The sequence below is a fragment of the Lemur catta genome, chromosome 5, assembly GCF_020740605.2.
Source record: "Lemur catta isolate mLemCat1 chromosome 5, mLemCat1.pri, whole genome shotgun sequence".
Taxonomy (NCBI): Eukaryota; Metazoa; Chordata; class Mammalia; order Primates; family Lemuridae; genus Lemur; species Lemur catta.
Window position 1 is genome coordinate 80211315 of NC_059132.1, and position 13339 is coordinate 80224653.

Consider the following 13339-nt stretch of genomic DNA (forward strand, 5'->3'; position numbering starts at 1 on the left):
TAGGATAGGTCACAATAGTGTATCATTCTAATAGATTAGTGTATAATTCTAATGGGATTGTTCTAAGAAACATAAAAGAAAGCAGACTTGCTTCTCCCATCCACGGCTACTGCATTCTGTATGTCCTAGGAACTGTCCTAGTACCCATCCCAAGCTCTCAATTCTTGCCAATTCCAATCCCTCTAACTCTGCGTGATACCTGTGGCGTTATCAGGGTTTGTTTTGAGCCTCCTTATAGACAATGCTTCTTTTTTATAAATTTTTTTAAAGATTGGTGATAGAAAAGTTCTTTATTTCTTAAAATTGCTCCAGTTTTCTAGTGTAATATAGTGTAGAAGTTATCACAAAACCAATGATACCATTATTGAATCCTTAAGAATCTTAAAAACTCTTAGATACCATCTGGTTAAGCATCTGTATATTTTTGGTTTTTCAGCTGAGCCTTGAGAATTATGTACATCGACTATTATTAGATCTTTTCTGTCTCCTTTATCCCTTCAATATGTGATACACAGATACTTTCTATCCTGTTGTATTTTTTTAATGCTGGTCACTGCTCCTATATCACAAATTGATTTTATGGCCCACTAATACAATAGGAATTTGCCAAAAAGCAAGAAACATGTCTATCCAAGGCACTTCAAAATCATCATAGCAAATATTTGTGAAGATGTTTTATATTTTCTGCCCACTTCATCTTCTTCAATCACATGTTTAATCTTTTGGCTTCTATTTGACTTCTGTTATTGTGTAAGCACACATTAAATTCAAAATACTTCTTTTTTGGTTGTTGTTCTTCTTCTTTCTTTCTTTCTTTTTTTTTTTTTTGAGATAGGGTCTTGCTCTTTTACCTAGGCTAGAGTGCAGTGGTGTCATCATAGCTCACTACAACCTCTAACTCCTAGGCTCAAGCTGTCCTCCTGCCTCAGCCTCCCTAGTAGCTGGAACTACAGGCACACACTACCACGCCCCTGGCTAATTTTTCTATTTTTTGTAGAGACGGGGTCTCACTCTTGATCAGGCTGGTCTTGAACTCCTGACTTCAAGCAATCCTCTCACCTCAGCCTTCCAAAGTGCTAGGTTTGCAGGTGTGAGCCATGACACCCAGCCAAATTCAAAATATATCTGATAATTTCTGGTCTCGCATTTTTCTTAAACCCATGAATTTGTGCTTGTCCAAGAAACTCAGCAACAGCCAGGGGAGGAAAAAGTAACATGTGTGGTCTAGAGGTAATATTGTAATACCTTATGGTAAGGCATGAGGGATTGTGGCTGAAGAACACTGAGGCTGGAAACAGCAGAACTGTGATGTACTAGTCAGAGGACCATGACTTCTTCATTCGCCTTGATGATTCAAATCAGCACATTTGTAAAACAATAATTCCTACCTCACCTATGTGATAGGTATGGGTCATATCTTGCAGTAGTATTCAGAATTGCTTCAACTGCTTTGCCAAGGAATAAATAGACTTTATGGAATGGCACAGGCACGCCTACTCATTCCAGAAATAAATTTCACTAAATAGAACTTACTGTTTCTATAAGTGATGGGCCTTGATATTTTATCTTCTTTTTAAAAAATGTTAGTTGCAAAAGTAAATTGATTTCCTGACACATAAATCTGGGTCAGATTGAAGAACACTGTCCTGTTAGACTCTTTGGGTACCACTTACCATTGTTATTCTCCTTAGCACCAGAGCCACTCTGTGCAATGAAAAGTCTTACACAAGAGGGATGACACAGAGTCTAATCAGAACATGGTGTTACCTAGCTGAACCACAGAAAACCACTCAGTCTGTCCTAGTATAGTACTGTTTTCACAATATATCTTTCTATTGTAACAGATACATAGGGACAGTATGATTATGTGGAGACAGGAAAAATGTAGTAGAATTTTTATTTAGCTGACAGGTTGAATGGTACCCTGACTATAATAATAATGACAGTAGTTCTAATTTATTATTTACATTGTGCCAAGGGCTTTGTCATTTTTATTGCATTTGATTCTCACAGCTATCCAGAAAGGTAGATATTATATTATTTTTTTACAAATGAGAAAACCATGCCTTAAGGCAACTAATGAACTTGCCCAAAGTAGTACAAATAGTAAGCATTCAAATGTCTGACATTACACCCTGTGCTCTTTACCACTACCTGTGAAGTCCAGTGTGAGCTTTGGAGGCAAAGGGTCCTGAGTCATGTCACTGCCACCTCTTCACTATACGACTCTGAGCCTCAGTTTCAAACCTCCCTACAAAATGAAAAAGAACACATGCACTTCATATAGTCATGGTGAGGAGTAAGGAAAGAATTTAATAGGCAATTAGTAAAACTACCTAATAATAGAGAAACACAGGACCATTAGTAATGGAGACGACATGACTGGAAGAGACGGTGAAGTCTTCCCTCTTGTCAATAGCTGGAACCATACATACCAAAGTGTAAGCGGTTTGTTTCTCCACAGCATCGCCAATAGGAAACATGATCAAACTTTTTTTTTTTGTTTGCCAAACTGTGGGATAAGAAATGGTACATCAGTTTTCATTTACATTTATCATATTATACTATAAATTTTAAATTTTTAATTGACAAATAATAATTGTACATATTTTTGGGGTAGATAGTGATGTTTTGATACATATAATGTAAAATGATCAGATCAGGGTAATCCATCATCTCAAATATTATTATTTCTTTGTGTTGTGAACATTCAGTATCCTCCTAGCTATTTGAAACCATATATATATATATTTTTTTTTTATCCACACACGCACTTTTTTTTTATAGTTTTTTTTTTTTTTTAAAGATAAAGTTTCGCTTTATTGCCCAGGCTAAAGTGCCATGGTGTCAGCCTACCTCACAGCAACCACTTTTTCTTTCTTTCTTTTTTTTGAGACAGAGTCTTGCTCTTTTACCCAGGCTGGAGTGCAATGGTGTCATCATAGCTCACTACAACCTCCAACTTCTGGGCTTGAGCAATCCTCCTGCCTCAGCCTCCCGAGTAGCTGGGACTACAGGCATGTGCCACCATGCCGGGCTAATTTTTCTATTCTTAGTAGAGTCAGATCTCACACTTGCTCAGGCTGGTCTCCAACTCCTGATCTCAAGCGATCCTCCTGCCGTAGCCTCCTGCTGTAATCATTCTTACACTGCTAGTAGAATTTTTTTAATCGGTTAATTATTGTGGATTTTTCTTATCCATAGAAAATATCCCTTAGAATATTTTTGAATTAAAGGTAGTTACTTCTGATGTTTTAGGCCCAAGAGGCACTGGAATGGTCCTACTGATTTACGGGAAAATTCTCAGAGCTCCATTTCATTTTAGCTCTTCATAAGATCACAGCTCATTTTCAGTTTCTCATTTGAGGGTTAGTACTTTCTTCAGTGCCGTTAGAATTTGAATGATGCTGTAAACTGACAGTTGCCTCTGAATCAACTGTCATCTCCATGGTGACAGAATTCTTTGTATATATACCTGTAAGAAACTCAACTTGTCCTGACGATGCTTCAGTATATTTCTCAATATACTGGGCTAAAAGAACCAGTTTCTTTTTAAATACTTGTTTTTAATAAAAGTTATGGTTTTTAACTAGACGTATCTCTTGCTTTTCAGAGCAACTCTTGGAATTTATGCACCAGTTGCCTGCTTTTGCCAATATGACAATGTCGGTGAGACGAGAACTCTGTGCTGTGATGGTGTTTGCGGTCGTGGAAAGAGCAGGAACCATAGTTTTGAATGATGGTGAAGAGGTTAGTAAATACTTCTGCCACTTAAAAAGCTTCTTTTTGAGGATCTTTCAATACAGCAGTTGAACAACCCATTTCTTTTTTTTTCTTTGAAAAACTCAACAAGTTTGAATAAATCAAGAACCATGATACACTTATGTCACAGAATTCCAAATCCATTAATTTTATTTTTCATTATTTGTAGTATTATTATAATACAATACTGATAGAAATTTTTTGATATTATCTTTTCAGTGTTTGCAACTTAAGTGTTCATAAATACAATGCATTTTGTCAGACAAAATGATATTCTTATTGAGGCAATAGTTACCATGTTATCTTGTTTACATGTGCTTTGGGGGACAGAAGAAATTTTTTGTTTTGTGTCATTTTAGAGAAGAATAATCCAAATCCAAATTAAAAGGGCACAATGATACATGCTCTGTGCTAGACATATGAAAGTATGTAGATATGTGGTTGTGTTTTATTCTCTGTTCTGTGAACTTGTTAAGCAGTTTATTTCACTTGTTATTTGTTCCATCTTAAAAATGGAAGATGTGCTAAATCATTTTTTGGGACCATTCTAGCACTTACAGATTATGAGCATGATGTTATATTTTGTGCTTTTTTTTTTTTCTTTTTTTTTTTTTTTGATTAGCTGGACTCCTGGTCAGTGATTCTCAATGGTTCTGTGGAAGTGACTTATCCAGATGGAAAAGCAGAAATATTATGTATGGGAAATAGTTTTGGTGTCTCTCCTACCATGGACAAAGAATACATGAAAGGAGTAATGAGAACAAAGGTGGATGACTGCCAGGTATAAAATATCATTAAAAATGCATATCTTATTCTTGAAAAAGAACACTTATATGCAGTTGTGATAAGATTTTTATGCCTATGTAAATATGTAGATAATATTTTAATGTAGAACTATTACTTTTAGTCTTATTGTGCCCTAGGAAATTAAAAATTAATTTCCATTTAAGTCATTTGAACTCCACAGAGCTATGTGTTCTGTTTTTTTTTAAAGTGTTCTACAAACATAGTATTTAAAAATTGCTGTCAATAATATCCATCAAAAATATGGAAGTAAATGCACATCATGAAAAGAAATAAGTACATTAATAAAGATGATATGGTACAGTTATGCAATGTTTTTACTTAAATATGTATAAAGAGTTGATTCTAGAACAGTTATGGAAATTAATCATAGTATGAATCAGTAGACAAACTTGCTAGTCAAATAATTGCTAATAAAAAATATTTGATAAAAAAATAATAATGTTGATATTATATTAATATTCATTATTTTAAAGCATTTAATAATAGACTAGAGAAAATGTTAAGACCAAATGTGAAATTTAATTAGATTGATTTAACTGGTAGCCTCTGTATTACTGAGAAACTTAAGATACTTTTGTTATTAAATGTTTATAATTTGTCTTCTAAAAATATTTGTCTTTGAAAGATAAAATGTTTTAAAGTAAATAATCAAAAATTTAACTTAGAGTAATTAATATTAAGTGCTCTTTGTATGTATTAGTCTACAGTTTGAAAGACGTCTGAATATGGTTTATACTAAAAGAACATAATTGAATTTTTATAGTGTCAGATCACTATAAAACAGTGTCACTCATTTAAATATTCATTGTTGGCATTTTACTTACCAAAAGAAAAATGACCATTGCCATACATAAAACAATCTTACCTACAGGATCAAAATAATTTTGCCAGATAATTCCTCAGCAAGCAAAAAAAAAAAAAAAAAAGCTAGGAATTCAATGTTTTAAAGCTATAATGCCAGAAAAGCATTCTCTATATAGTCAACTCTCAATTATTTGATATATACAGGAAAACAAAATGGTAGCTAAATCCTTAAGTCTTTATTTGCCCTGGGAATGTGCGTTTAAAAGGGGTTATGTGATATTTTTAACTATGGAATGGTACTCCAAAAAAATAATAAAAGCAGAGTCAAAACCAGTTAGAAAATTGGTAAAGATTTTTCCATCCTACTGTCCTATCAGTTCTTCCCCGAACCCTTTCGATGTTGAGATCACAATAAGACTGGAGTCAGAATCTTTGTTGTTAAAGGGCAAGTAAAAGTTACTTCGTTTTTGAGAATTCCAGCTGTTACATTAACAGTTGGTCAAATCCTTTTTGTTAGAAATTTTATGATTGTAGGACTGAAATGATGTAAGAGGCATAGGAATATTTCAGAATAATTGATAAAAACGTTATCTGAATATTATGGAGTGCTTACGTCACGTCAAAGGTAGCAGGTAACATTAACTATGTAGGAGCTCTGGGAAAGGAAAGGGGGGAGGTAGAGGTGATGTTAGGGAAGAGGGTCTAGCCTGTTTACTGAATGAGGGATTGTTAGGAAACACAGTCAGCAAGGGTAGAGTTCAATTCAAAAGAAAACTGATTAAGATATACAGACTCCTGGGCCAGGCGTGGTGGCTCACGCCTGTAATCCTAGCTCTCTGGGAGGCCAATGTGAGAGAATCGCTTGAGGTCAGGAGTTTGAGACCAGCTTGAGCAAGAACAAGACCCCCTCTGTACTAAAAATAGAAAAAATTAGCTGGGTGTGGTGGTTAGCACCTGTAGTCCCAACTACTGCGGAGGCTGAGGCAGGAGGATCGCTTGAGCCCAGGAGTTTGAGGTGGCTGTGAGCTAGGCTGATGCCAGGGCACTCTAGCCTGGACAACAGAGTGAGACTCTGTCTCAAAAACAATTAATTAATTAATTTTTAAAAAAAGCTATATGGACTCCTATAGCTCTTAATATGGCCTGTAGCTCCTAAAATAAAATTAATTATAAAGAAGGTCAAGGGCAAGGTACCTGTTAGAGAAAATCTCTGTCTCCTCTCCACTCCACTCCAGGCACTGTAAAAGGGACATGTTAAATCAGGAGTTTCAGTCCTGTACTTCCACCAACCCCTCTGCTCAGGCCTGACATTCTATCCCTGAGGGATCCCTTTACAGGGATTGGGAACGAATTTGGACATTTTAATGTAATTGCTTGTTTGGGATAGCATTTGGGGGCCTTTCTGTTAAAATGTCATGTATCTGTCAGAAAATACAAATGCCAACTGCTTATCCTCTTGTAATTGTGAACTTGTAATTAGGGAAAGTAAAGGAAACAGTGAGAATAGTTTTACTCCTCCGTAAAGTAGCCTCCGTAAGTTTCTGTCATTCTGTTGCCCACATTGTAGGGAATCAACAGCTGCTGAATAAAATTAACAAAAGTAAGATATCTTTACCAAGCAAAAGCAACTTTGCCTAATGAGGATTGGCCCTCATTATCTTATATTCCAGTGGGTTCCAAAATGAATATTAGGTAATGTGATATATGGTTGAGCTCGTGTTAAGCCTAAGAACACAAAGGTGTAATGGACTAAATTTAACATTTATTTCCATTTATTTGGATCCCTTGATATGCTCAAACTTGTGTTTTGTTCTGGGTCCCTTCTTTGCATTCTCCTCTTCCAGTTCTCTCTCTTTAGTGTTTATTCTTATTCCCCTGCTTGATGGGAAGGACAAAGGTCAGAGCTTGGTATAGACATCCTCTATACCAAGCGCTTGGTAATGGTTTTCCATTCCCCATATATACCTCTTTCTTTTCTTTTTCCCTTCTCCTGTGTCCCTTTTTCCCTTTCCTCCTCTTCCACCCTCCTACTCCCTTTATTCTTCTCCCTTTTTGCCTTCTCCACTGCCTGTGTCTTAGGCCTGCCAGTGACACCCAGGCATTGCTTAGCCCTGCCCTCCACCCTTCAGTGGGGAATGAGCACTTGGAAACCTATGTGAACAATTAGGTATGAACTTCCCTTACAAACTACAAAGTGCCGGTTTAAACAGATCTAACCTCTTAAGGTAAATCTGTGTCAGACTCAACTTTTCCTGGGATCATGGGAGCTAATGATGTTTTGGATTTAAAAGGTAGTGTTGGGTGAGAAAGCAGCTTGCTATGAATAAATTGAAAGTTGACTATACTATATGTTGATTGAAGTTTGATTTTATTTCATTCATTGTCTTAATTTTTCTACCTAAGTATAAATTATTATATCATGTGCCCAAAGGAAAATAATCCTGTGACATAAACTGCCATGGACCTTTTATAAATGTAATCCTGTTTGAATTTTTAGTTCATCTCAGGGTACTAAGATTACACAGTACTTTCACGTGTTTATTAGTTGTCTGAAAGTCTAAAACCTCACTAAAACAATTCGCAGATTTTTCAACAGACTTCATCATACCAGTTAAAATTAAATTTTACCTGTGAATTTCATGTTAGATCTACAGATTTCTTAAAGAAAAAAATAAGTTGCTATGTTAAAAAGATAAATATTTTCAACTAAAATTTATTTCTTTTTAGATACTAGTTCTGTATGGCCATATTAGAAATTCAGTTTGGAATCGTTTTTTCTTTTTGGATGATATTTCAGTTTGCTACAGAAGAAATGCCAAAATGTCTGTCTAGACACCAAGAATTTCAAATCAAATTTATTCTAATTTCTTTAAAGTCTTTAGTCAAGAAAATTAATTTTAGTATATTTCTCTTTAAAAAGCATTTTTTCCATTTATTTATCTACTTATTCATTTGAACTCTGGGATATATTTCTTTTTTAGAGGATAAATGAGAAATGATGATTTAATTATGTTCGCTGAAACTGAATGTAAGAAAGAACACCTAAAATTATTTGGTGATAAAACCTTTCTAAATCTCCTATACATATTTGGGGAACAATTTTGCTGCTCTATAAGTAGAAATAAAGATAATTTTAAGTTAAGAGACTAAGGATCATATTTTTGAAAACATACATGCCTGTGGTCAGTGTTATGGAAATGGGTTTTTTAAAAAGGTATTTTAAAAATTTAATTAAACTATGCATAATAATGTACAAAAAAGCCTTTTTGAATCTTAAACTTTTTGATTCTAAATGCTTAATAGAAAAATTAATGAGATTATGTCAGCCAACTCAGTGGGAGAAACTTGATATTGCAATATGCTGTTTCTCTTATGACCTGCTGTGCTACTTCTTAAAAAAACTATTGATTATGCAGAAAGTATGGAAAATATAGAAAAGTACATTAAATAAAAGGAAAATTGCCCATAATTTGCATTGCTCAGAAATAATATTAACATTCCCTCCAAAATTTTGTGTGTGCATGTATAAGTTTTTAAAACCTTAGCCAGCATGGGATTAGGAGGCTGTTTCTTCATCTGTACGGCAGGGATAGTAGTACCTTCCTCATGGTATGACTAGGAGAACAAATTGAGTAAGTTCCTGCATGGCTACTATAATATGATGTGATTATGATGATGATGTTCTTGTCATTATGACTATTATTACAATATTTAGTATTGTATCTTTTAAAAAAATGTAATAGGATCATTAAAGCCAGAGTTCTACATGATTTGAGGTGGTTGCATCATATTTTATCTTATGTACAATCTAATTTAACTACCTCCTTATTTTTCATCTTCTTCATACTAAAGGAGGAAAAGAAATGCCATAATTATTTCCATTCCCAAATGATTTCTTAAATCAGAATAAATTATTCAAAATTTAAGGAAAATAATTTTTATTTGTTGAAGTGTCTGTTCTTATCTCCTTACTGGCCTCTGGTTAATTTGAGTAGTAAGTGGTTTCTATAATTCATTCTTAACTTTCTTTAAAAATACTAGGAAATGTAATTATTTGAATGGTTTGTCCTAAGCTCTGAATTTTTTAATATTTGGGGTCGTGAAGGAGGGATTAATTAATATGAATATTATTAAATTTTTCTTTAAGAGCAATGATTATCCTTAATGATTTGAAGTTATAACAAATATGTGGCTGATTTTGTAACCTTCCCTCAACATGCTTTCTAAAATGGTGTCTCATCAATATAGCTAGCAAATTTATGTATCCACTCCATTAGATATCTTTGAATGTATTTTTTATTAAAAACCATTCTTATTTAAAGTTGCTTTTAAAATCTTTAAATTTTTAAAATTTACTAAATGATAATTAAGTTTTTGTATCTGTCCTCCTAGGGTTCCTCTCCCCCCACCCCCCTCTCAGTGTTTTTAACGGAAAAGAGCATGAAAAAGGACTCTTCTAATTTTCTCTTCTGAGTTTTACAATTGTTAGGATTTTGAATGTAAAATACATATAAATATTCTAAAAGTGAAACTTTTCTTGACCAAGGAAGAAGTGCATTAAAAGTAGAGAAGTCTGATTAAAGTTCATTACTGCATTAATTTAGAAAGTATGAGAAAGACAGGGAAAAATGTCAGTTTTAAATAATTAAAACACTGAATTATTAGTACTGCTAGGTCTTTTGCAAGCACTTTATCATTAACATGTGACTTATGTGTTATTCCAGTTCGTCTGCATAGCCCAGCAAGATTATTGCCGTATTCTCAACCAAGTGGAAAAGAACATGCAAAAAGTTGAAGAGGAAGGAGAGATTGTTATGGTGAAAGAACACCGAGAACTTGATCGAACTGGAACAAGAAAGGGACACATTGTCATCAAGGTAAGACAAAGAACCACCCCTCTTCCCATGGAAAGGGATTTTTTTGGTAGTATCACTTGTGGCAATTCAGGTTTTTGTCATTTTTTGTTTTATTTTGTTTAATTTATTTATTTATATTTTGAGACAGTGTCTTGCTCGTTGCCTGGGCTAGAGTGCAGAGGCAGGATCATAGCTCACTGCAACCTCAAACTCCTAGCTTTAAGCAATCTCCTGCCTAAGCCTCCTGAATAGCTATGACTGTAGGCATGCGCCACCACGCCTGGCAAACTTTTTAATTTTTTTTTTTTTTTTTTTTTTGTAGAGACAAGGTCTTGTTGTGTAACCCAGGCTGGTCTCGAACTCCTGACCTCCTGATTTTTTTTTCATTTTTAAGCATAGTATCTGTTAAAGGTTATCAGTTACAAAAAAACTTCATATTTCCTGATGAATAGTTGTATTAATTATTATCTGTGTTGCTACCTAGTTCATTTTATTTTGAAGGTTTGAAATCAAGATACCATATAAATGTTAAATATTCGGGGTAGTGATTAAACCTTTGATTTGTTACAGGGCACCTCAGAAAGGTTAACGATGCATTTGGTGGAAGAGCATTCAGTAGTAGATCCAACATTCATAGAAGACTTCCTGCTGACCTACAGGACTTTTCTTTCTAGCCCAATGGAAGTGGGCAAAAAGTTGTTGGAGTGGTTTAATGACCCGAGCCTCAGGGATAAGGTTGGAACTATATTGTTTTGGCTCTTAAATATGAAATATTAAAATGTAAACCTGAAGATACCTTTAATGTATATTTTTTTTGTTCCATGAGTTATATTCAGATTAATTTAATACAAGACTGTATTTTTTAAGCAAAAAAAAAAAAATAAATAAGGTGATACAAATATTAGTTTTTATTATACATTTCTAAGTTCAGCCCTAGAAATGTCTTTTTTTCTTTAAATACCAAGGCCAATAAATTGGACACCAAATTCCTAAACTTTAATTGTATTGGGAATATGTTAAAAGATAACCAAATATCTGGATTCCATGGGAATCTGCATTCTCTGGTTTGGTAGACAGTCAGTGGACACCAGATAAAAGTTACAATTTTTAAATTGGCACGAAAGCAGCATTTCATGACAGCCAATGCTGCCTGTAGGCTCCAGCAATATAATTTTAAGGAGACTAGAGGCCATCTTTAGCAGCTCTGGAGAGCTCTGTCAAGGCCAGATTGGATGATAAATTACATAGTCTTATCTCCTTCCTTTTACAACCTATTCCCTTAGAGATCTTTCTAGGCTTTTTAATACTATTCATTCTCTTTGTCTAGTTTGTTCTTCTACCTTTATTTTTTAGTTTCTGTCTTCTTTTGTATTAACCTGACTTGATTTTATTATACCTTTGCTTTTATTTTGATCTGTTTCAAATGTGTTTTAAAAGTAAAGCAAGATGTAAGTTAAATACTTTCACAGATTCTGAACCCTTCCTGGCAAAACAACATAGTCTGCATTCAAAGTATAAATATATATTTTCAGGAGGTCATCTTTGTACATAAATAAAATGCTTATTGAAGGTTTTATTGTTATTTTCAGTAGTATTAGGTAAATTGAAAGTTAGATATCTTTTTTGAAATGACTGTAATCACATTTTCCCCACTATGAAGAGATGAAAACTTATTGAAAATAATTGATTTTTCAGGTTACACGGGTAGTATTATTGTGGGTGAATAATCACTTCAATGACTTTGAAGGAGACCCTGCAATGACTCGATTTTTAGAAGAATTTGAAAATAACCTGGAAAGAGAGGTAATATTTGTGGGTTTTTTTTTCCAACAAGAAATCAGCTTTAATTTCATTTATTCATCCTGTCTTTGAATTGACACCACTCTTTCTGAACTCTTACAGAAAATGGGTGGACATCTAAGGCTGTTAAATATTGCGTGCGCAGCTAAAGCAAAAAGAAGATTGATGACATTAACAAAACCATCCCGAGAATCTCCTTTGCCTTTTATCTTACTAGGAGGCTCTGAGAAGGGATTTGGAATCTTTGTTGACAGTGTAGATTCAGGTAGCAAAGCAAGTGAAGCAGGCTTGAAACGTGGAGATCAGGTACGCTGTTTCTAAATCCAGATTTAAGGGTGAATTTTGGGGTCTTTGTTTTCCTTTAGTTCGTTGTGATACTGACATTAATTTTATAATTTCATTTTTAGATACTAGAAGTAAATGGTCAAAACTTTGAAAATATTCAGCTGTCAAAAGCTATGGAGATTCTTAGAAATAACACACATTTATCTATCACTGTGAAAACCAATTTATTTGGTAAGCACTGTTACCTACTTTCATTTTCTCCTCTTGGTCTTTTTTTTTTTTTTTACATTTAGTTATTGTATTAAAAAAAAGTCATTTTTATAGGTAATATTTCAAACATAAGAACAAACTATAGTAAAATGCATAGATTAGATCCAAGTAAAAATCTCATTGAAGACCATAAAAGTTATTTTTAATGTTTTTATTGATAAATGAAATCTTTTACTGATAAATACTAAAGTACCTATAGATTAAAGCATATAGTATTTTTTAAACTTATTCCGATAGAGCAATGTGCAAAGCAGATTCTTGGTGTCATTTATTTACAGCAGTCGTGTTTGTCTACAGGATTGCAATTTTGATAGCCAAAGTCTGTGCTTCTCATACATTTCTAAGTCCACCATTGCTTTGGAGTTCTTTAGATTTCTTAGAATTAGCACCTTGTGGTATTTCTATTTATTTTAGTATTTAAGGAACTTCTAACAAGACTGTCAGAAGAGAAAAGAAATGGTGCCCCTCACCTTCCTAAAATTGGTGACATCAAAAAGGCCAGCCGCTACTCCATTCCAGATCTTGCTGTAGATGTGGAACAGGTGATAGGACTTGAAAAAGTGAATAAGAAAAGTAAAGCCAACACCGTTGGAGGAAGGAACAAGCTAAAAAAGATACTCGACAAGACTCGGATCAGTATCTTACCACAGAAACCATATAAGTGAGTGTCTGTGTAAATTTTCTGTACATTATTTTATTGTGTTAAAACGATGCACAAAGGTAGTGATGTAATTAATGTTTTGCATGAGTCCGCT

General features: G+C 33.9%; 1 protein-coding gene across 10 annotated transcripts in view; it reads left to right on the forward strand.

Annotated features, from left to right (window-relative positions):
* Nucleotides 1-13339, forward strand: part of RAPGEF2 (Rap guanine nucleotide exchange factor 2) — a 239177-nt gene that overhangs the window by 202179 nt on the left and 23659 nt on the right. For all 10 annotated transcript variants that reach the window (XM_045552193.1, XM_045552194.1, XM_045552192.1 and 7 more), the window contains 8 exons: nucleotides 3614-3750; nucleotides 4385-4543; nucleotides 10098-10250; nucleotides 10800-10964; nucleotides 11925-12032; nucleotides 12132-12335; nucleotides 12437-12545; nucleotides 12999-13245. In XM_045552193.1, coding sequence (XP_045408149.1) covers nucleotides 3614-3750; nucleotides 4385-4543; nucleotides 10098-10250; nucleotides 10800-10964; nucleotides 11925-12032; nucleotides 12132-12335; nucleotides 12437-12545; nucleotides 12999-13245 — 1282 coding nt within the window. The remainder of the gene's footprint in view (nucleotides 1-3613; nucleotides 3751-4384; nucleotides 4544-10097; nucleotides 10251-10799; nucleotides 10965-11924; nucleotides 12033-12131; nucleotides 12336-12436; nucleotides 12546-12998; nucleotides 13246-13339) is intronic.